This window comes from Octodon degus, unplaced genomic scaffold, assembly GCF_000260255.1.
Source record: "Octodon degus isolate 3935 unplaced genomic scaffold, OctDeg1.0 scaffold00031, whole genome shotgun sequence".
NCBI classification, from domain to species: domain Eukaryota; kingdom Metazoa; phylum Chordata; class Mammalia; order Rodentia; family Octodontidae; genus Octodon; species Octodon degus.
In genome coordinates this window covers 13242228-13266149 of record NW_004524607.1, presented here as the reverse complement: position 1 = coordinate 13266149, position 23922 = coordinate 13242228, and the positions used below count along the sequence as shown (strand labels likewise).

General features: G+C 55.3%; 1 protein-coding gene across 1 annotated transcript; it reads left to right on the top strand.

Moving 5' to 3' along the window:
• The first annotated feature begins 7815 nt into the window (after positions 1–7815).
• Positions 7816–17292, top strand: Fscn1 (fascin actin-bundling protein 1). Its single transcript, XM_004629600.2, has 5 exons — positions 7816–8742; positions 14831–14987; positions 15072–15193; positions 15344–15511; positions 16162–17292. The coding sequence occupies exons 1-5, from the start codon at positions 7911–7913 to the stop codon at positions 16362–16364; spliced, it is 1482 nt and encodes a 493-aa protein (XP_004629657.1). The 5' UTR covers positions 7816–7910; the 3' UTR covers positions 16365–17292.
• Positions 17293–23922: the final 6630 nt, after the last annotated feature.

Sequence of the window (23922 nt, the reverse complement as noted above, 5' to 3'; positions counted from 1 at the left end):
AAAAAAAAAAAAGTGTATAACCTCCTGACAAAAAAAAAAAAAAGGCGTCTGGGCCTTGCTGAGGGGACCTTGAACAGCCTGCACATGGCCTGCACATTGCTGTCCCCTCCAGGCACATCCTACACAACCTTGGCGCAGGTCCCATGCATGGCAGACTTTCTGGACACATCACACAGGATAGCTGACAAGAGGTGAGCCCACCTAGCTCCACCAGGACTGTCCGGAGTGCCCTCTGTGTGGGGGCACTGTAGATCCTGCATACCCTGTACTAAATACCCCGAAGAAGCATCCTGAGGTGCTGTGGGGCCCTCACACAGTCACTGGCACCCTGGGGACATTCACAGGTCAGAAGGATGTGCAGGCCAAAAAAACCTTGGTTGGCACCAGGGGTGGTGGCCACACCCCTGATCCAGCACTCTGGGAGGCTGAGACAGGAGGATCACCATAAGTTAGATGACAGCGTGGGCACTGCACCACTGAGCTATCCCCAGTCCCTCCCCTACCCCTTATTTTTGTCTTTTTGAGACAACTCTCATTATGCAGTTCAGGCTGACTTTGAGCTCACTTTGTAGCCCAGGCTGACCTCAAACTCACAGTGATCCTCCTGCCTCAGCCTTCCTAATGCTAGGATTACAAGTGTGTGCTACCGTGCCTGCACTTTTATTTATTTATTTATTTATTTATTTATTTATTTATTTATTTTTGGTGGAACCAGGGATTGAACTCAGGCCCTTGTGCTTGCCAAGGAAGCATTTATTCTACAGAGTCATCTCCCTGCCCCTCCCCCTTTTGAGACAGGGTTTCACTATGTAGTCCAGGTTGTCCTGGAAGTCACTGCAAGTCTTTTGCCTCAGCCTTTCGAGTGCTAAGATTACAGGTGTGCACCACCACGATGGGTAACCTCTTGATTTGGTGATACTACCTCAAATTAAAAAGGGCTGGGGCTATAGCTCAGTGTAAAGGGCCCTGGGTTTAATGCCCAGGATCATCACCAAAAACAGCAAAAAACAAAAAACAAAACAAAACAAAACAACCCCAGAAAACCCAGCCAGAGTGAAAACTATTACAGTGTGCAGCTCCTCAATCACATGCCTTCACTGCAGAGTAGCCACACAGAGGATGAGCAGCCCCTGTATCAGGCAGAGCAGATTCTAGAAGTTTCCATGTCACAGAGCTGTCCATTGTGGCAGATGGGGAGGGATGGGAACTGCACAAGTAGGGAACAGACAGAGGGCACAGTGCGCAGAAAGGGATTGGGGTTGGAGACAGAGCGAAAAGGTCAGGAGGGTCAGCAGGGTGGCCCTCCGGTGCCCTCCAGGAGCCCTGCGTGCTCTGTGCTGTGCTGTGGACACCAGGGAGCCATGGCGTAGGGGAGCACTGCGAGGGCACATTGGGAGAAGAAGGCAGAGTTGCCCCTGGCTGCTGGTCCTTGTTATTTTCCCTGAATGGGGGTGCCCAGGAGCACCTTGGCCCTGACCTGCTGTCTTGTCTGGATGTCTGGGACTTGTGACCCTTTGTGCATGACCGGAGTGGCAGATGGGGCACAAGGCAGAGTCAGGAGGGTAGGGCCAGCTGCTGGCTGAGGGTCTCTGGGCAGCAGGCTGGCACTGGGCACGGCCCTTGTCCTGGCAGGGACATCTTGGCAGGAGACCGGCTCTGCGCAGGGTGCTAATGTCCTCTTAATTAGCCAGACGCTTGCCAAGCACTGCCGCGTGGGCTCCCACTGCAGATACCGGGCCCGAGCGAGCGGGACCAGCGCCTGCCAGAATGAGGAGGGTGATCGCCAGGTGCAGGGGCACTGCCCTGGCCCTGGATAGCTGCTGCCTGGTGACTGGGAGAAGTGGAAGGCGGCCTCTGTGTCCTCCGTGCAGACGCTCTGGGCCTGAGCCTTGCCTCCTCCAGAACCTCAGACCTGGTTGGAAGCTGCCCAGGGCAGGTGGTGGGGGAAGGGGACTGCGAGTGTGGCTCTAGGCTCCCAGAGGGGCACAGGTGAGGGGCTAGGGTTGGGGGAAGGTCACAGATCTCTGCAAATCTTAGTTTTACTGAGACTAAAAAAAAATTAAAAATAAGCCAGGTATGGTGGTACACCCCTGTTATCGCAGCTTCAGGGGGGCTGAGGCAGGATAGCTGTGAGTTTGAGGTCACCCTGGGCCACACAGCAACTCTGTCTCACCCCCCCCAGAAAATAAACAAAATAATCAAAAAAGAGGGCTGGGGTTGCAGCCCAGTGTGAAGGTCCAGGATTCAATACCAAGTACAAGCCAAGTATGGTGGTGCCTATCTGTGATCCCAGATTGCAGAGGCTGAGGCAGGAGGACTGCTTGTGTAGGCAGCTGAATGAAATGTTATAGGCAGTCAGACAGGGCCAGGCCCTCAAAGAGACAGCAGGGGAGAGAAGATACGTTGCAACTGTGAGAGACGGACGGATGCTCCTGCTGTTGGCCAGACCTACAGACATGCTGACCTCTCTAAAGATAAGCATCCGGGATTGATCATCACTTTGAGGAAGCCAGGAAGAGTCACTAATCCAACGGCTATCAGTTGTTGGATAAAGTCCTGTATCTGCTTGCTATCTGACTCACTTCCCCATTTGGTTCTTTTGGGGGGGGCAGATCTGGGGATTGAACTCAGGCCCTTGCTTATCCTACTGAGCTATCTCCCCAGCTCTCCCATTTGGTTCTGGATTTCATCAATTTTACCTGAGCAATGGTGCTTGTAATCTCATTGGTTGACCATAGTTTCGTCCCACCTCATGCCCACCTAAGCGTGTTTCCATGTTCTCCACCTTAGACCTGCCTCTCCGCATGGTTTTACTCTATAAAAGTCCCTGGAAGGGGCTGGGGAGATAGCTCTGTAGAATAAGCACTTGCCTGGCAAGTGCAAGGGCCTGAGTTCAATCCCTGGTTTGGGGGTGGAGGAGTTCCCTGGAAGAGACAGCTTCCCAGGAAAACCCGCTCAGGTCCCCCTTCTGTCTCTAAGACAGGAGCTTTCTTTCCCCCAATACATATATTCTGCTCTTCACCTCTGTTTGTTCCTAAAATTCATTCTTCAGTGTTAAGAGAACACAAACTCTGTCCCAGGTACCTTTTAGGTTGGAAGTTTCATTTCCCCTGTATCCCCGGGAGTTGGAGGCCAGTCTGGGCTACACAGTGAGTTCAAGGCCAGCCTGTACTATATAGTAAGATCCTATATCACCCCCCACCCCAAGAAAAAGCCTTTACAAATCTGTTAAAAGTCACAAAACTGGGATCCCCAAAACTGTATGTCCTTCCTAATAGTTGGGTCAGCTTCAAGGTCCTGTTTCTGTGCTTATGGCCCCCAGAGAAGGGTGGTAGGAGGAGCTCCATCCTCCCTGCTGGGCTCTGGCTGTAGCCCCAGGGTCAGCCAGGCCCCTGTACCCCATTTGCTCCTGTGAGCAGGGCTGGCAGTACCAGGCTGCCCAGAGGGGCCACCAGGGCAGTGGCCACAGAAAAACAAAGATGCCATTCATGGGCCATGGGCCATAGGCTGCAGAGGGCTGAGCTGGACATCTGTGCAGTCTGAGGGTGACATTTCTGCGTCCTTAGTCTTGCTCTGGGTAGCCCTGTTTTTTTTTTTTTTTTTTTTTAATGTTTTAGTAGTACCAGGGCCTTTGCACTGAGAGACACCCTCTTTTATTTTTATTTTGAGATAGAGTCTTGCTAATTGCTAAATTGCCCTTAGGCTCAAACTTGGTATTCTCTGGCTTCAGCCTCTTAGAGGGCTAGGGTTACAGGCATGCACTCCCCCTCCTCCTTTATCTTGCTTTGAGGAAAGAGGAACTCAGGCTTGACGGGGACAAAGTTACGATGGTTCCCAATGTGGCAAGAGAAAGTCAGGCTAACCCCTTCCTGGTCCAGGTAGAGATCCAGACTCAGGACCCAGGCACTGCCCCCTGCATCCCAGGAGAGGCTGTGTGCCTGGAAAGTGTGACACGGGCCTTCCAGGAAAGCCAGCTGTGCCTGCAGAAGAGGGTGTGAGGCTGTGAAGTCGTAAGGGGAGGGGCAGCAGGATGCAGCAGGAGGCCCTGGGGTGCCCAGGGAGGCAGCACAGTGATGGGTGGGAAACTCTGCCCTCCCATGTGTCACCCACCTCGAAGGCCCTGGGGTCCTCCTGGCAGCTGTGGGCAGGAGGGGCCCTGCCTCAGGGTGGCTGAGCCACTTGCAGCCCTACCTGGAGGCCTTCAGTGGGTGTGGCTCAGGCTGGCCTGTTCCCTGTGTCATGCCTGTGTTCCAGCATGGCTCAGGTGGCATCTGGCTTCCCATGGGGTCCAGGGACACCATGTCCTCACTGTCCCCCAGAGGGACCTGTGTGGGGCTTGCAGAAAGTGCTTTGTGACTTGCTGGGGTCAGGCTCCAGGGAATGAATGAGGTGCAAGCAAAGGTGGGTGTGGAGCAAGGAGGACTCTGTGTGTGTGTGTGTGTGTGTGTGCACGCGCGCGCATGCGCGGGCACCTGTGCACTTTGCTGGGCTCAGCCCACCCTAAGAGCAGGGCTGGCTGGGGCATGTGGTGCTAGGGATTGAACCACAGTCCGCTGTGCCTGCCTAAGCTTGCCTAAGCAGGTGCTTTAGACTGCTGAGCTATCTTTGCCGGCTCAAAATTTTTATTTTTATTTATTTATTTTTTTAATGTATTTAGTACAGGGTCTTACTACACTGATTGGACTGATAGTGATTCTTCTGTTTTTCAGCCTCCCAAGTGCTGGGATTACAGGCCTGCACCACCATGCCGTCTTACAATTTTTACTTTTGAAGCAGGGTCTAGGTAACTTGTTGAGTCACCCAGGCTGGACTTGAAATTGGGATCCTGCTGCCTCGGTCTCCCAAAGCGCTAAGATTACAGGCATATACCACCACACCCAGCTTGCTCATGACCCTGTCTCAAAGCAAGAAATAGAAAAGGGCTGGGGATGTCACTCAGGGTGAAGGCCCTGAGTTCAACTCCCAGAACCCCAGGAAAATAAAACGAAATAAAACAAAGCAGAGTTGAATATATATTCATGTTTGTTTTTCTTCCTTTGAAGCACAGCTCTAACCGCAACTATCAAGGGGGTGGGGTGGGAACTGGGTGTATGAAGGTCTTTTCATGGCCTTTGGTACTTGGACTGTGCAGATGTATTGTCTATCCCATAGGGGAAGATGGCAATGATAAGAATAAGGCGGCTTTGCTTGCGCATTTGCTGAAATCACCGCAATTCTCCACACTGCAGAAGTCCCACGCCACTGGGTTTTCCCCAATATCTATGGTTCTCTTTTGTTCACTCAAACTGAAATCATCCCTGGGGAATCAAAGTGTCCTCTCCCCAGCACCCCGTTACCCCATACCACCTCCCACTACCAGGATTTGAACCTCTGCACAGAGCTACATTGCTAGCTCTTTTGATTTCGACACAAAGCTTTGCTCCAATTTGCCATCTCCTGCCCCAGCCTCCCAGAGTACTGGGATGACAGGCGTGTACCACCACACTCTGCTCGACTCTCAGCCAACAAACAGGCAGAAAGCTTGGTGCCCACTCCTTCATACTCATACTAAAATTTGGAGTAGACTGTGCCCTTAGCCCCCCCCCCCAACAGCTAGATGAACACACAGCTGGCATCTATTGAGCCCTGCGCTCACCAGGCCCTGGCTGATGAGTGGAGTCACCACCTTGCCCAGGTCTGCCGGAGATCTTCCCAGCTGGAATGTGAGCCCCCATGTTCCCAGAACCCTCCTGGCCCAGGCTTCTGTCTTTAAAGCCTTTAGATGTCTTCCCTGCTCCCCAAAGGCAGGGGCCATTTTTAGGCTGTTTTCAAAACACGAGAATGGCAGAGATCTGAGCCTGGGCCCATGTGTGAGCATGACTGCCTCCTTTGCCCAGTGGGGCCTGAATTCTTCCCACCGAGGAGTCCCCTGGGGAAGCCTGGTCACGGCCACCCTGGTTCCCAAGCAGCACAGCTGCTGCGAGTGCCACCAGCAGATACCAGAAGGTAGGTATCAGGCACACCAGCCCTAGCACTAACCTCCTTCCTCCTAGCCTTGGGGGACTTCTAGCCTCATCCTGTTTATATTTTTTCCTGTTTATATTTGTATTTATTTATTGGGTCGTTTTTTTTTTTTTGGCGGAACCGGGGATTGAACTCAGGCCCTTGTGCATGCCAGGCAAGCACTTATTCTACTGAGCTATCTCCCCAGCCCTATTTTATTTATTTATTTATTTTAAACATTTATTTATTGTGTGTGTGTGTGTGTGTGTGTGTGTGTGTGTGTAGCCAGCTCAGCCCACCTGGGGGCGGGGCTGGCTGGCATGTGGTGCTGGGGGATTGAACCGCAGTCCCTGTGCTTTGCCAAGCTTGTTCCAAGTAGGTGCTTTAGACCAGTGAGCCATCTCACCAGCCCCCTATTTTATTTATTATTATTATTATTATTATTATTATTTTGGCGGAACTGGGGATTGAACTCAGGCCCTTGCGCTTGCCAGGAAGCGCTTATTCCACTGAGCCATCTCCCCAGCCCTATATTTTTTATTTTTAAGACAGTCTCACTGAGTGGTTATTCTTGAACTCGAGATTGTCCTGCTGCAGCCTCACAGAGTGCTGGGGTTACAGGTGCACGTATTCACTGTCTGCTGAAGGGACCAGGTGTTGAGTTCCAGTGACAAGGTGGGCTCTGGAGGAGGGGATGCTCCCCTTGTGCCTGCACTGGGGCTCAAAGACCATCTACTCTCTGATGGTGAGAAGGAAGGTGACAGTATCTTTCCTGTTTCTGGACATCCCTGCTAGGACTGCTCAGGCAGGGGTGGTGGGGCAGGCCAACTGAGGACTGGGCAGCTCAGGGCCTGGCCTGTGGCAGCAGAAGGCCCTGGGCCCAGATCCTGTGGGCAGCTAGTGGTCACATTGGCATTCCCGGGCCTGCCCGGCATGTGGGGAATGTTCCAGGAAAAGTCCTGGCCTTTCAAGAGGCTCTGAAAAGGGAAGCGTTCCTAGATGGGTGGCAGTTGGATGAGAGGTGGTACTTGTAAGGGTGTCCCCTCTGAGGGAGGGACAATGGGGATCCTAAGGATGGGGGATGTAGCCAGGATTACATCCCTGAAGGTGGTACTCTTCCACGGCAAGAGTCCTGGCTCTGCCCTGCTGGCCCATGTGGCCCACTAAGACCCCTCCTACAAGGGCCACAGAATTCTGCAGTCCATGGCCTGGTGGCCTATGCATCACCAGAATGAGCCACTGGCCACTGACTGCTCTCTTAACACTGAGACCATTTGGCCAGCTGGTGGTGGGCCTTCAGGGACGGTGGCCCTACAAGGAAGGATGGGCACCACAGCCGTTGCTACAGGAACTCTGGGGGCTGGGGGTTGCAAGCCCCTTTCCAGCTGGAGCCTGGCCCAGTCCCCACCCAGCGTGCTCAACTCCCAGGCGTCCAAGCTCCTGCAGACCCTTCCCCAAGGCCACCTCCTGGGGCGACCTGGACCCTGCTTCCATCCAGAAACAATCCCCACCGTGATCTCTGGCCTCCATCATCTCGAACCCGGGCTCTTCCTCCCAGCTTGCAGGACGGAGCAGTAGTCGCCAGCAGCGGGGGGTGGGGCGCTGCCCCGCGTGGAGAGGGCCGGCAGAGCCGAAGTGAGGGGCAGCGGAGGCCAGGGAGCACGCTCAGGGCCACGCGGGAGACCCGGCCGCGCCCCACGCCCCCCAGGACCTCTCCCCACCCCGCCGCCGAGCTTGCTCAGCAGGGCAGCTTCCCCTAGCCCGGGAGGGGCGTGGCCTCGAGGCGCTGACGTCACCACGCCTATAAAATCCCGGACGCCACGGGCCGGCTTTGTGGAGCGCTGCGGAGGGAGCGCGCGCGGGCTGTGCCGCTAACAAAGAAGCAGGGGCCGCCGCGGGGGACCGCCACCCACCTCCCGGCAGCCACCATGACCGCCAACGGCACGGCTGAGGCTGTACAGATCCAGTTCGGCCTCATCAACTGCGGCAACAAGTACCTGACGGCCGAGGCGTTCGGGTTCAAGGTGAACGCGTCGGCCAGTAGCCTGAAGAAGAAGCAGATCTGGACGCTGGAGCAGCCCCCCGACGAGGCGGGCAGCGCGGCCGTGTGCCTGCGCAGCCACCTGGGCCGCTACCTGGCGGCCGACAAGGACGGCAACGTGACCTGCGAACGCGAAGTCCCAGACCCCGACTGCCGCTTTCTCATCGTGGCGCACGATGACGGCCGCTGGTCGCTGCAGTCTGAGGCGCACCGGCGCTACTTCGGCGGCACCGAGGACCGCCTGTCGTGCTTCGCGCAGACCGTGTCGCCGGCCGAGAAGTGGAGCGTGCACATCGCCATGCACCCGCAGGTCAACATCTATAGCCTGACCCGCAAGCGCTACGCACACCTGAGCGCTAGGCCAGCAGACGAGATCGCTGTGGACCGCGACGTGCCCTGGGGCGTCGACTCTCTCATCACGCTGGCCTTCCAAGACCAGCGCTACAGCGTCCAGACCGCCGACCACCGCTTCTTGCGCCACGACGGCCGCCTGGTGGCCCGCCCTGAGCCCGCCACCGGCTACACGCTGGAGTTCCGCTCAGGCAAGGTGGCCTTCCGCGACTTCGAGGGCCGCTACCTGGCGCCGTCCGGGCCCAGCGGCACGCTCAAGGCTGGCAAGGCCACCAAGGTGGGTAAGGACGAGCTCTTCGCCCTGGAGCAGAGCTGCGCCCAGGTGGTGCTGCAGGCGGCCAACGAGAGGAACGTGTCCACGCGCCAGGGTGAGTGGGACGCCGCCCCGCGCGCCCTCCCGACAGTGCACAAAGCGCATCCTCGCAGCCTCCCGCCCTTTTCTTGCCCGCGGTGCTGCTGCTGCCCACGGCGTCCCTTGCGCCCCCGCTAGGCACGCAGGCCACCCCACCCCGCAACCGGCTGGTATCCCAGGGCCCCAGAGACCCATCTCAGGAGTCGCTGTTTGGGCAGCGACCCTCCCAGCCTGAGTTCTCTTCACGTGCCCTGATCCCTTAGATCAGCGGCCCCAGCTCTTGGGGACGGGGCGCCCCTCTATTCCTGGTGCCTGACCCCCTTTCAACAGGCCTTTAGCCTAGCGGCGGAGGCAACGGCCACTACTGGGACCCGGCAACCACCTCTTAGAGGCGAGGTGTGGGAGAAGTTAGGGGGCTTGCTTCTGATCGCGCCCAGTGCGTCTCCACGACCCACCTCTGTGCGGGGCCAAGCGCGCCTCCCCCCATGGCAGGCGGTGGGAGTGGGGGCTTGGGAGTGCCTGGTCTCCCCACCCCGCGGGCGAGGCCGCGGCCTTTGTGAACAGGGGGCGGGTCGCCGTGGCTGGGCCCTCCCTCGCCCCCTTTGTCCTGCTTGGTCCTTGCAGATGGGAAAGCCAGATGCGGCGGGGCGGGGGAGGGTTGGCCCCGGCCTGGAAGGAGAAGGAGGCCCCCTACGCTGCCACCCGGTAGTGTCCCGGGCCTGGGACCCTGGCCCAACCTCTCCCAGAGGTGGCCTCCCTCTGCGCGCCGCGGCCGGCCGGCGGCGTGGCGAGGATGGCGAGGTGCCAGGCACTCCGCCCCGCACCCTCCCTGCGCTCGCTGCGCGTCTAGCTCGGCGCCCAGCCCTGCAGGCGTCGGAGGGCGGCCTCGTCGCGCGCTGGGAGACCCCTGCACACTCCCCCGGGGAATCCCTACCCTCGAGTGAACCCGTCAGTCCCCGGGGCCCGGCCGGGAACAATCGGCTGCAACCCGATCTGCCTCTTCGGGGCCTCCCGCCGACTGCCCATTTCCGACCGGCCTGTGCGCCAGAAGCGGGAGCTTCTTTGGGCTCAGATTCTCTGCCTCTCTGGAGGGAGCTCTTCCTCTGGTGCCTACAGGCGGTTTGCAGCCGGAGGGCCCCCTGGAGGGCCCTGTGAGGGTCTTGCCCCCTCATGGGAGTCTGGATTCTCGGCGCTGGGGAAGTTTTTGCACACACTCCAGATCAGGGGCCCCTCCTATTTTCTCCTGGAGCTCCTGACTCCACCTTCCTGGCTGCAGGCCCCTTGGAGACCTCTGAGATCCCCATGGCGGTGGGGCAAAGGTAGAGGCTGGGCTGGGCCCCGAACTTGCTGAGTTAAGGCCCAAGGACACTTAGTCACTTGCCCTAGGTCACATAGCAAGTACACACACGCAGAAAACGGTGTGTTCAGGACTCCTGAGTGGGCTCTGGCTGGCCGCCATGATGCCCATCGCCTCCCTCTGCCTGTTAGAACTCTGCCGGGTGGGGTGAAATTCTCCCATGCTTAGCAGGCATTGAGGACATGCTGAGACGTGAGTGGTGAGGAAGGAGGGCTTGCATTGTCTTGGGAATTTGATTGAGGGGTCAAAAAGACAGAAGGTAGATTAAGGCTCCAGATTAGTTAAGGTGGGGGCCTTTCTGAGGAGGACCTCTGAGATGATCAGAATGGAGACTAGAAAGTAACGACATGTGGAATGGTGTTGAAGGCCCGGAGAACAGGTTGTGCAAAGGCCCAGAGGTAGCCAGGGACTGTGAACTCCAATGTGCCAGGGAAGAACTTGAGGCTGGGAAATGGGACTGGAGGGGCCCTCAGGGCTGCTAGCGGGGACACAGCCTTGTCCAGAACCTGTGGTCCTGGGCCTTTGGAATGAGTGGGAAGGGCTGGGAGCCTGAGGGTGTTTTGGCGAGCTCAAGCGGGTGCCAAATTTAGCGAAGCACATTGGGGGCGCCAGGTTGTGATTCAGGCTGATGGGGCCAGAGGAGTCGGAAACTGGAGGGCGTCAGGGTTGGCTCATCCGGGAGATTAAAGGGCCTGGGGAAGGGGCTGGGCCCCTAGGGTGAGGCGGGGTGGGGGCGTGGCTGGAGGGCAGGCCTGCGTGGCAGGGGGCGGGTCTCCACTGCAGCTTGGACCCTGTGGGGGCGGGGTGTTCCCTGCAGGGGGCTGCAGTTTCCCAGAGTTTGTAAAGCGCACATTTGCCCCCGGCTTTGTGTTTAGGAGGAGGCCTCTACTCCGGCAGGTCGGAGCACCACTTACCCTGGGTCGCCTACCTACCTAGTCCCAACAGCCCCGGCCGCTGGGCCACACTGTGTCCGTGGAGTCTCACAGCCACCACTGGAGCTCACAGCTTCTCACATGTGGGACTCACGCCCTGGCTTGGAGCCTGACTCAGGACTTGCCCTCTCCCAGTCACTCCAAGGATAGCTGGCTGCAGAGGGGCTAGTCAGGTTGGACTTTGCGGGATGTGTAAGAGTTCTCTTTGGGGGCCCCAACGATGCATTTGAGAATGGAGAAGGGATTGACAATGACCCAATAATTTTAAGAGTAGTTAGAAAGAGAGGGATGAGATGAACAGGCAGATGATTCCAAGCTTTTTCTCCTTGATGGGCTGGGCTGTGTTGGAGGGGTGCCCATTCTGAGCAAGCCAGGGAAGTATGAGGGATGGGGGCCGGGGAGGATCAAAGGGGTGTGCTCGTGGGGTGTGCTCCCTCTGAACCCTTTGGGAAGAAGCTAGAAGGCCGGAGTTGGGGGGCGGGGAGCCGGGCTCTGGTGGGGTGGAGGCGTCCCCTCCCCCGTTCCACTGGAGCCCCGCGTCGGGGCTGCCAGACTCCTCAGCCAGTGACTCAGGTTTTCTCTGCTGCTGTGGATGAAAAGACAAATCCCGCAGAAAACCTGTTCCCATAGTAACAGGCTCCAATTAGAGGCTGCAGGCTGAGCGGGTGGCCTCCCTGGGCGGGGCCGAGGGCTGTGGGGCTGGGAGGCTGAGAGGGAGGAGAGGCTGGCTCTTCGCAGGTGGCAGGGGCAGGGCTGGGTGAGGGCACACACCCAGGTGCCCGAGCCGCGCGCCGCCTGGATGAGGTCTTTCTCCAGAACTGCACACTGACAGGTTGCAGGCTGAGGAACCAGGCACGTGGCTGCGGTCATGTTCTGCTTGGGAATATGGCCGTGGCGGTAGTGTCACACAATTGCTGGGGTAGTAAAACCGACCACTCTGAGTTACCAGAGCTCGGCTACCATGCGGAAGTAGGCACGGTGATGCCTATTTGTCATCCCAGTTCTTCAGGAAGCTGAGGCAGGAGGATCTCAGGCTTGAGGTCAGCCTGAGCAATTTAAGGAGACTTTGTCTGAAAATAAAAAATGAGACCAGCGGCCAGGGAGATGGCTCAGTAGAATAAAAGCTTCCCTGGCAAGCGTAAGGGCCTGAGTTCAATCCCCGGTGAAAAAAACAAAACAAAACAAAACAAAAAACCTAGGAAAGTAAAAAAAAGAAAGAGCTCAGCATATTGAGAAAGGCCTTTTGTTTCTGCCTTTCTCCCCGTGGTTACTTGCCAGGGTGCTGGGAGCTGACTTATGCCCCTCCATCCTCCTGTTCCCCCTCCCCTTGCAGTCTCTCCTGGGGTGCTTGGGCTCCTCTGATGGACTGCTGGGGTGGCCCCAAGGGATGTTTCCTCATGCCTTGCTCTTCCTGTGCCCCTCTGATGGTGTGTGCTGTGAGGTGCTGGCTGCCTGCAGGTAGGTGTGCCTCAGCCTCAGGCAGCTTTCTGCTGGTGGGTTCAGCCCCTCCTTGGTATGGGGGGGTTGGGCACAGGGACCTGAGCCAGGTCCAGTGTCCCCGGGCGAGGCCTCGGTGTCTAGGGACACAGGCAAGAAGTTGGGTGAGAAGAACGGGTGTGTGGGGGGCTCCTTCAGGCCTGCTGCTGACCTTGGTCCAAGGGCATGCGCCCTGTCGACTGGGGAAGAGGGGTGAGGGTCTCCAACTCAAGCACTGAGGTAGGACACAGTTGGGTTAGGGTGGTGTCAGTGCCTGTCAGACTCCTGGGTCCCCTGGGTGTTGGCTCTACTGGCCTGCCAGCCTTTCCTCTCCTCTGTGGGTTGATCCTGTTACCCATCATGGGTGTCCCTGCTTCCTGAAAGGACCTGGCAGGGTGCTGTGACCTCCAGGGAGAATGGAGAGTTGTTGCTTCAGAACGGGAGAACCCATCCCAGCCATAGCTGGAGCAGTCAGCCTGCATGTGGATGCAGAGTTAGTTGCAGGGCTGGGTCAGGCATGGTGGTGCACGCCCATGATCCCAGTACTCCAGGAGGTTGAGGGGGATCACAAGTTCAAGCCCAGCCTGGGCAATGCAGTCACTTAGTGATACCCAGTCTCAAAAAAGAAAAGGGGTGGGGATGTAACTCAGAGTGACTACCCGGGGTTCAATCCCCAGTACCATCCCTTGGACCCGTCGCATTATTCTGTGATGTGGAAATGTGTACAGATGTTACAGTCTGTAGATGCACATCTGGGCAGAGACCAAGCGAATGCAGAAGAGCCGGGGTGTCTACCAGGGGTGGGGATGCATCTGACTCAGTTTAAAATTTTCATAAATTTTCCAGATTTTCTGAAAGGAACATGCACACTCATGTTTCACTTTTACACATCCGCAGCAGCGGAAGGAGATGCAGCGAACCCCCGTATTCTGGCCTCCATGTGACGTTCTGCCGATTCCATCTGGGGCTTTGGGCGGTGGCTGTGGTTGTATTTAAAGCAAATCGCTGACACCGAGGCGTTTTATCCTAAAATACTTCCATCTGTGCCTAAAAAACAAGGCCATCTTTTACATAACCACGACATAAATGAACGATAGCTGATCTTTAATATCACATCCCGGCAGCCATATTAGGGGTCTCTACCTGGTTCCAGGAAGGCTCTGTGGTTGGTTTATTGGAAAGCATTACTTCTTGGTTTTTTTGTTTCTGTTTTTTTGTGGTACTAGGGATTGAACCCAAGGTCCTCACACTGAGTTATATCCCCAGTCCTTTTATTCTTTTTATTTTATTTTATTTTATTTTATTTTATTTTATTTTAGGGAAGGGTCTATAGGGTGTTCAGGGTCTCACTACTAGATTAGACTGGTAGTAATTCTCTTGTTTACAGCTTCCCAAGAGCTGGGATTACAGGCATGTGCCACCACGCCCAGTCTCAATTGCTGTCTCGTGGCATTGGACCCCTGGCTCCTGTGCCTGCAGATGCTCTAATCCACTGAGCTACTTGGCCCACCCATATTCATTTAGTTTTAAGATTGGGTTTTGCTAAATTGCCCAGACTGGGCTCCAATTTGTAATCCTGCCTCAGCCTCCCCGAGTCCTGGGATTATAGGTCTGTGCCACCATATCCACCTGGTAATTTTTTTTTTTTTTTTTTTAATGTATTTGGTTGTTGCAGGGTCTCACTATGCAGCTCAGACTCATGGTGATCCTCCTATTTTCAGCCTCCCCAGCACTGGGATTACAGGTACCACTATGCCTGCCCAGACTCTGACCAGTCTGCCCTGGGGCCAGGGATAGAACTGTAGTCCTTGCGTTTGCCTAAGCTTGCCTAAGCAGGCGGTTTAGTCCTCTGATCTATCTCACTGGCCCAAATCTTTTTTTTTTTTTTCTTTTCTTTTTTCTTTTGAGACACAAGTCTCACTGTGTAGCTCCATGTGGCCTTGAACTCACTTTGCAGCCCCAGGTGGCCTCAAACTTGCGATCCTCCTGCCTTAGCCTCTCAAGTGCTGGGATTGCAGGTGTGCCCCACCCCACCGGGCTAAGGCTTTGTTTTACGTTTACTGTGTGGTGGTGCTAGGGATGCAACCAGGGCCTCCATCTGGTCAGGCTGTGCCTGCAGCGCCACTCCCCCAAGATACCTCTCTAGTCCCGCGTAGTGAGTGGAGGCGGCTGGGACGCTGGCACTGAGTCCTGCTGCAGCCCTGCTGAGGGGCTGAGCCCTCTGAGCTGCATGCTGGGGTCCTGGTGGCATGCTTGGGCGTTGGCATGTGGTGCAGGGCTGTGGGCCGGCCGGAGCCTGGTGACAGGATTTCCTGTACCAGCGCAGCTCCCTCTCGCAGGTATGGACCTGTCTGCCAATCAGGATGAAGAAACTGACCAGGAGACCTTCCAGCTAGAGATCGACCATGACACCAGGAAGTGTGCCTTCCGCACCCACACGGGCAAATACTGGACACTGACGGCTGCTGGGGGGGTGCAGTCCACCGCATCTACCAAGTGAGTGTCCCACCACCCCACTCATGGCTCAGCCTGGCCCTTCCCAGAGACCAGACAGCCCCCTAACCCTTCCCACCACCCCAGGAACACCAGCTGCTACTTTGACATCGAGTGGCGAGACCGGCGCATCACATTGCGGGCGTCCAATGGCAAGTTTGTGACCGCCAAGAAGAATGGGCAGCTGGCCGCCTCGGTGGAGACTGCAGGTAGCCACCTCCACTACCCGGGCACCACCACGCCCGAGGGTCCCTGCCCTGCCCACCACAGGCTGCACTGTTCCTGTTGTGCCACATCTTGGCTGTGCCTCCCCCCAACCCTGCAGCCCTGAGACTCACTACCCCCCCAACCCCCGACAGGAGACTCTGAGCTCTTCCTCATGAAGCTGATCAACCGCCCTATCATCGTGTTCCGAGGGGAGCATGGATTCATCGGCTGCCGCAAGGTCACGGGCACCCTGGATGCCAACCGCTCCAGCTATGATGTCTTCCAGCTGGAGTTCAATGATGGCGCCTACAACATTAAAGGCAGGTTTTGCCCAGCTACTATGCCCCACTTGACCTAGGGCCAGTCCAGGACCTCAGGGGATGGACATAGCTGCAGACTGGGAACAGCCCTGTCCCCTGTGGTTCTCTGGCCCATCTCAGACAGAGAAGGCTGGCTGGGAGGGGAAGGAACGAAACCCAGGTGGGGCAGAGGGGCTCAATTGAATCCAGGGCTTTCATCCTAATGATGGAGAGGCTTAAACAGGAGGGTCACAAATGGAGGCCCAGGGGCTGGGGAGATGGCTCAGTAGAATAAGTGCTTGTCTAGTAAGCACAAGGGCCTGAGTTCAATCTCTGGTTCAAAAGTGGAAGCCCAGGCTGGGCAACTTAGTGAGACCCTATGTTGAGGTGAAATGAAAAATAGACAAGGGTTGGGGAGATGTCACTCAGTACAGAGGCCCTGGTTCAATCCTCAGTGTTAAGAAAGACCAAACAAGTAAAATCTAAACAGAAGGAAAGAAGGACTAAAAGAAACCACATGGGAGCATCCAGCATGGCTGGCAGGCGTTGGGGGCACACAGACAGTCATTCTAGAAGTTGGGTGGAGGGGCCCTGGCCCTGGAGGAGGAAGAGTGGAAGCCCCTGCCCAGTGGGGTGTTCCTGGCACGGTCTGATGGTGTCTCCCTCCCCAGACTCCACAGGCAAGTACTGGATGGTGGGGAATGACTCTTCGGTCACCAGCAGCAGCGACACCCCGGTGGACTTCTTCTTTGAGTTCTGCGACTACAACAAGGTGGCCATCAAGGTGGGCGGGCGCTACCTGAAAGGGGACTATGCTGACGTCCTGAAGGCCTGTGCTGAGACCATCGACCCCGCCTCGCTCTGGGAGTATTAGGTCCCAGCCCCAGCAACCCATCCCCTCCGCTAACCCCTCCTCCCTGGCGGCCGGGTGGCAGCCCCTTGCCTTTCAAACTGGAAACCCCAGAGAAAACGGTGCCATCTGTGGCCCGTGGATGCTTCCCTCCCCGTGGGTCTGTCCTTTCCCTGGGGAGATGTCAGACCCCTCTGCCCTCTTCTCTGCCATGGGGTGAGGCTGGCACCTCTTTCTTCTGACCTCAGACAACTCTGAGCCTTATTTTCCTGGAAGTGACTTGGAGAAGGTGGCTGAGCCCCCAGAGGTGGGGCGCATAACTGGAATCTTCTGTCACCACTGGCCCCAGGAGGGAGCCCCTGGGCTTGTGCTTTTTGGGGCCCCAGCCCCTTTCCTAACTACTCTGCTGGGGCCTGTTGAGCTCCCCCTGTGCATTCCAGTGGCAGTGGGGGACACCTCTCTCCTGTCTCCTTTCACCCTGGCCTGACTGGAAATGTAGAATGACCAAATCAGTATTTTTTTTTTTTTTTAAATGAAATGTTATTGCTGGAGGCATCTCAGCAAGCCTGGTTGTACTTGTAAGTGGTCTTGGGGTGTCTTGGCATCTGTGCCCACTTCCCCAGCTGGCCCCCTCCTGTCCTCCCACCAGCCCCTGCCCTGGACCCTCCTGCCTCAGCCACAGCCCTGCTGGGTTTGGTGCTCCTGGCTGATGGGACACCTGCACTCCTGGGCAGGATGGAACCTGTGCCCCCTGTACCAGTTGGGCACCTGGGGTCTCCCTGAGCCCCTCGGCCTCCTGTGCCAGCCCTGCCAGCCCCCGCCACTGTCCATCTCACTCTGGGTGTCTTGGTCTTTTATTTTTTGTAAGTGTCATTTGTATAACTCTCAGTGCCCATGATAGTAGCTTCGAACTGGAAAGAGCAAAATAAAATAACTTGAGTCTGCAGCCTCAGAGCGGCCTGTGTGTGTCGGGGAGAGAGATGGGGGCCTGGGCTGGGAGTGGCCAGGAGGGAGGGAGGCCAGCTGCTGTGGAGCGAGGGTAAGTCCTGGGAAGGCTCTTGCCTGGAGCCCAGGTCTGTGACTGCCCGACTGGCCCCAGGTTAAGCGGCTGGGGCTGGGGCTGGAGTGCTGAGCCTGCAGCCCTCTGGCCACCCTGATGCGTACTGTGTGGCCCTGGTTTGTACTTAGACTACACTAAGAAGTGCAGGCCAGGGGACACCAACTACTGGATACCCTTCGTCTGCTGTGGCTCTGTAGGCATCAGTGGCTTTTCTAAATGAAGGGGGGATTAAACTCAGGGCCTTCCCCCAGCCCACAGCCGATTTGCTTCAGATTTCAGGACAGAGCTTCCTAAATTGCTTATTTGTCCAGGCTGGGTTTGACTGGAACTTGGGATCCACCTGTCTCATCTTCCCAGAGTTCTGGGGTGACAGGTGTGCAGGGGCCACCACAGGCACTTCTGGCCCTAGCTCTGCTTTCCCTGACTGGCAGGGACTTGTGTTCTTAGAGGCCCAGTACTTCCACCACCTACCAGAGACAGACGAGTCCCTGCAGGCCAAGTCCAGGCTGGGTCCGGTTTGCATCCTCCTGCCTCAGCCTCCTTCCACTGTGAGATTACAAGGATGTACCACCAGGCTGGCCCCTATGGCTCCATTTTTTTGGAGGGAAAACAAGAATAGCTTTGTTGGGCAGCAATGGACAAGAACAGCCAGACACATGGGGTGGTCTAGTGTGGGGTGGGGAGCGCTGTGGAAGCGCTGATTGGCTGCAGGAGACGTTAGGGGCAGTCCGTGCTGTAATTGGCAGTTCTTGCTGCTGGATAACGAGATTGACAGGGCAGGTGGCAGCCATAGAGGGAGTTGGCTCCTCGTGGGACTCACCCCGCCCAGTGGAAGCCAGGCTGAGAGCCAAAAAAAAAAAAAAAAAAAACAGTGGGTTAAGCACTTGCCTGGCAAGCAAAAGGACCTGAGTTCAATCCCTGGTTCCGCAAAAAAAAAAAAAAAAAAAAAATCTCAGTGGGTACAGATGAGTCCTGCGGAGCCAAGTTCTGACCGTGGTGGGGCTCCCGGAGGTTACCCTGCCCACTTCTGCCCGCCTGGTCTGGCCAGTGGCTCAGGGGTTTCATCCCTGCTCTGTGGAGCCCCCAGCAGATTCTGAGCCCCTTCATCTTCAGAAAGGGGCGTCCCTCATGGCACGGGAAGAGTCAGGGTATCTCCGAGATCTCTCAAGAAGGGTAAGCAGGTGGAACCTCGGAAAAGGGATAGCTGAGCCCCTAGGCACAGGGACCCACGGTATCAGGCCCTTAGTTCAGCAGAAGTAGGCGGGTGGTGTCACTGAAAGGTCTGGGCTTCCTGGGCCACTTGGAGACAGCAGGGGGGCGGAGACTCCAGGACGCTCCCAGCCCTGTTCCCTTTGGGTCCCTCTTATCCCAAGGGAGACAAGAGGTTTGGGGGCTCCCCAGGCAAGGACTCCAGAGCAGGAGTGCAGTTCCCACTCCCACCAAGTCACCTTTGCTGACCATGGCGGGCTGGCACACATTGCTGTGAACTTGCACACGCGCATGTGAAAGCACACATACTCGGTGTGAGCAGAAGGAGGGTGTGTGCACCCTGGCACACGCAGACCCAGCTCCCTGAGCCCCCAGCCAAGCCCTCAGCTGCCCTGGCCAGGCCCTCGGGTATCAGCCTGGCCCCTGCTCCCCACTGCCACGTGCGGGGGTGAGTCTTACTCCCATTGCTCAGGTGAGAAAGCTGAGGCCTGGAGCGGCCCAGGGGCGCCTGGGAGTGCAGCCCGGGCCCCAGTGACTCCCCGGGGTTGCCCAGACCCCCAAGGCTGAGGTTTAGAGGGACTGTCCAGGGGGTCATAGGAGAGGGCAGAGGACCCCGCAGCAGGGCTGTGGCGGGACGGGGGTTGGCAGTGGGCAGCCGGCAGTCCTCTGCTCACGTCCACAGGCCTGGTCCTCCTGCCCTCTCACAGACTCCTGCTTGGGAGTCTGGGGGCATGAGGTCCTTGAGCTTCCTGGGAGTCTCCACAGAACACCCCTTCAGGCCTCCGTTTCCTGTGGGGGCCTCTGGGAAGCACACCCTAGGGCCCATGGCCCCCAAGAGCTGACCTTTTCTATTTCATTTGTTTTTATTTTTTGCAGTACTGGGGGTCGAGCCTAGACCTTCACACTAAGCTACATCCCCAGCCCTCCCCGCCCCCTTTTATTGGATACAGGGTCTCACTACACAGCTTGGACTGGTAGTGATTTTCCTGTTTTAGCAACCCCCGCCCCAGTGCTGGGATTACAGGTGTGTGCTACCATGTCCAGTTTTAGGGTCCCGAATGGCACTCCCCAGGGGCATGCAGTACCAGAGATCAAACTCGGGTCTTTCACTGACAAAAGGATGTACAAAAGGTGGTGGTACAGGGCTACAGGATAAATCCTGAGAGTACTTGGCTGACCTTATCAGACACAAAAGTTACATTTCTGGGTATATAGGTCTTGCTATATCTTGGTCTTAACCATCCAGTAGAAAAGTATAAAAATGAGGTATATAAAGTAAATCCATATTAATACGATGAGCTGTAAAAGGCTCAAGTCAATAACTTCTGAGGATAACCCCCTAATATTATAGACTGCTAGACAGTGTTAGATTGTTTAGTTGAATTCAAGCACTTATAGTATTTAGATGCCAATAGAATATTCACCTCTGACAGGACAAATAAATAAATAAATAAAAATTAAGAAAAGAAAAAAAATTGAAATGGAAAGAAGCAGTCAATGCTCTAATTAGCTTCGTCTCCTTTTTTCAACTGTTTGTACTTTTTCTTTTCTTAATTTCTTATACATTGTTCCAGCTTTTTCTTCTTCCAATTTTATGTGTATATATCCGGTAATATGAATAGCTGGTTGTAAGACAATACCATGTATTAGAACAAATACTGTGAAATTCATATTACTTTGTTAAGTAAAATTCTGTATGAGAAAAAAAAATTCTGTATGAGTTGTCCAAAATAAATAAATAAATAAATAAATAAATAAATAAAACCAAAAAAACAAACTCTGGTCTTTGTGCTTGCCAGGCAAGTGCTTAGAGATTAAGTTGTAGCCCAGGCTGGTCTCAAACTTACAACAATCTCCTGCAGGCATACATCACCAAGCTTGGCAAGTTAGATTCTCCTGCCTCAGCTTCCCAGAATGCCACTCTTTTTTTTTTTGTTAATTTTTTTTTTTTTTATTGTAGGGAAGGGTCTATAGGGTGTTCAGGATCTCACTAGTAGATCAGACTGGTAGTGATTCTCCTGTTTACAGCCTTCCAAGAGCTGAGAGTACAGCCACCAGCCCAGTTTTAATTGCCATCTCAGCATGCCCTGGGGCACAGCAGGCCTGGGGATGGAACCCCCGGCCCCTGCACCTGCTTGCAGGAGCTTTAATCCGCTGAGCTATTTGGCCGGCCCTCAACCCACTCTTACTAAGAATTTTAATGCATGGGACACAGTGGCTACACCTCTAATCCCAGATACCCTGGAGACACAGGCAAAAGGAATGTGAGTTCCAGGGCCAGCCTGGACAACTGGGGAGATCCTTTCTCAAAATAAAATACAGCATATGACATCTCTCTTCAGATGTTTTTCCCTCAGGTGGTGACTTTGGGGGCTTATGAGGTGTAGGAGGAAGTCCTGGCAGTGCCTGTGGGGCCTCAATGTCAGTATTTGGGCAAAGGGTGGCGGGATCCTGTCTTTCTGGTCCTCGCCAGTGTGCGGCTAGGGAGGGCTGAGCCACTGCAGTGCTGAGAACAGTTGAGCAGCTGAGATCTGGATCAGCCCCATCGGAGTGGTGACCCTGGGGTCTGAAACCCTAGCCTCTTGCTGGGTCCCTCAGGATGGGAGGAGCAGTGTGGGGACTCCTTCAGGGAACTGGGGAGGGCAGGCCTGAACCTGGGAGGCAGAAAGGAGGTGCCCTAGGGCCTCAAGCAGCGGGCTCCGGGCTCCGGTTAATAGGTTAATAATGATGATGTTGTCTTCATCATTATTATCTTTTTTTTTTTTTCAGAACTGGGGATTGAACTCAGGCCCTTGCACTTGCCAGGGAAGTGCTTATTCCACTGAGCCATCTCCCTGGCCTCCCTATTACTATCCTAAGAAATTAAAATTATCAAAGTGATTAGGGCATAAAATCAAAGGGTGTTTGAAAGTGCGAAGGAAATCCATGGAGCCAGGCACGGCTGCACCTACCTGGTCATCCCAGCTCTCTGGAAGGCTGAAGCAGGAGGAGTCGAAATCCAGGCACAACCTGGGCAATGTGAAGAGACCCTGTCTTCTCAATATAAAAAATTACAAAGGGGTGGGATGTAGCTCAGTGTGAAGGCCCTGGGTTTAATCCCCAGTCCTGAGTAGAAGGAAAAAAGGAGAAGGCAAGGAGAGGAATCACTGGCTGCCCCAGCTCCTGTCCCTTTTCCAAGATGTGAGTTTGTCCAGAGGTCTTCCACCCTTCTAGGCCATTTTTATTTAAGGAATTGTTCTCTAACCCTTATTATGGGAGGCTGAGGAAGAAGGATCGCAAGTTCAAGCTCAGCCTGGGCATGTTAGGGGCTTAGTGAGACCCTGTCTCAAAATAAAAAATATAAAATGAGCTGGAGATACAGCTCAGAGCAAAGCCCACAGTTCAGTCCACAGTAAGAGAAAAAAGAAAAAGAGAGAAAGAGAGAAAGAGAGAGAGAGAGACAGAGACAGAGACAGAGACAGAGAGACAGAGAGACAGAGACGGAGACAGAGAGCACATGAGAACATACAGGCTGGGCCTGAACCTGCCACCCTCCTGTCTCACCTGCCTGGTGCTGGGATGACAGGTATGTGCCCTGACTCCTGGCCGGGGCTGGAATTGTATATGTGAAACCGTAAGATGCGCATTCAGGCACCGACACCAAGCAGGAGACCCCTGACAGGGAAGCGTTCAAGGCCAAGGGGATACTTGGGAGGGGGCTCCGGGAGGCACTGGTGGCATGTGGATTGCAGAGGTGAGGAGGCCAGCAGGGAGTCAGTGAGTGAACAAGCAGCCCAGTCTAGGGGCCCTGTGTAGGACAGCTGAGTCACCCTCCCACAGCCCCACTGGCCTCTGAACCCCTGTGGCAGGTCTGGCACTGCTGAGGGCAGGAGAGTGAAGTGGGGGGGCTCTCCCTGCCCTGGGGGTAGGGTAGAGGAGGAAGTGTGGGAAGCCTCCAGCCCGCCTGCCTCCTGGACATCACGTTTCCTGCTCACATGACCCCAGCATCTAGGTTTTATCTCAATTCATTTTTTTTCTGGTATGGGGGATCAACCCCAGGGGTGCTCTACCACTGAACACCCCCACCCCCCTTTTTTTTTTTTTTTTGCAGAACCGGGGATTGAACTCAGGCTCTTGCGTTTGCCAGGGAAGCGCTTATTCCACTGAGCCATCTCCCCATTCCCTCACCTCCTTTTTATTCTGTATTTTGACACAAGATCATGCCACTTTGTCTAGGCTGGCCTCAAACTTGTGATTCTCCTACTTCAGCCTCTTCTCCAGTAGCTAGAATTATAGACGTGCCACTGAGCCTGGCTTAATTTGTAACTGTGACAAAATTGGGGTACTGTTTTCCTGATGTACCAGGCTGAGAGCACAGATGGGGATGTTGGCCACAGAGCCCAGCGGACGCTCAGCCCCACTGCCCGAACCAGCCCTGGCCATCGCCCTGCTGCCCCTGTCTCTGGACTGGGGCCTCCTCTGGGGACTGTGTGCAAGGGGAAGGAAGCGGGTTCACCCTTCTGCCACCAGCTTCTGTCACTTGGTGTCCCTGCCCATGGCAGCAGGCGCTCAATCCCCTCCCTGCGGCGTGGGACAGAGCGCGCTGGGTGCCCCTGGGCTCATCTGTGCCCGGATGCGTGGGTTCGCCCTTTCGTGTGAATCATGCTGCCTTGAGCGTGGGTGTGCAAAGTGTCTTTCGAGTTCCTGCTTGCAATTCTTTTGGGTCTCTACCCAGAAGAAGGCTGGATTGCAACCTAAAAGCCACTGTCATCTTTTTTTTTTTTTTTTTTTTTTTTTTGCTACAGGTGATTGAACTCAGGGTCTTCATACTTTGACAGTGAGCTAGGGCCCCAGCCCTTTCTTATTTTATTTTATTTTTTAAATTTAATGTATTTGGTACATTACGAAGCTTGGACTCACTACGCACGTTAGACTTGTAGTGATCCTCCTGTTTTCAGCCTCCCCAACGCGGGGATTACAGTCATGCACCACCACACCTGGACTTCCTTTTTGTTTTTAAGGTGTCTTGCTACATGGCCCAGGCAGGACTTGAGTGTGGGACAGTCCTGCCTCAGCCTTGCCATGGTGCTGGAATTATCAGTGTGTGCCAACCTGGAGAAGGGTAAAGGTTTCCTTTGGTTGCTGGTGGGAGGGAGGTCTTCTTGCCCAGGCTCCCGCGAGGTCATCTGACAATGTCATCCAAGAGATGTGTTTTCCTTATCTCTCCTGACAGACCTTGCTGTCCCCTGTGGCGACTGTGGATGTCTGTCCGTGTCAGTCTTATCCACCTCACCCTCATGTGTGCATCCATAATGCTTTCCATTTATCACAGAA

Excerpts from the sequence above, each read along its gene's own strand:
- Fscn1 (XM_004629600.2), top strand. The coding sequence starts at position 7,911 with ATGACCGCCAACGGCACGGCTGAGGCTGTACAGATCCAGTTCGGCCTC. Across the intron at positions 8,743-14,830 it reads GAACGTGTCCACGCGCCAGG|GTATGGACCTGTCTGCCAAT; the intron begins GTGAGTGGGACG and ends TCCCTCTCGCAG. Across the intron at positions 15,194-15,343 it reads CGCCTCGGTGGAGACTGCAG|GAGACTCTGAGCTCTTCCTC; the intron begins GTAGCCACCTCC and ends AACCCCCGACAG.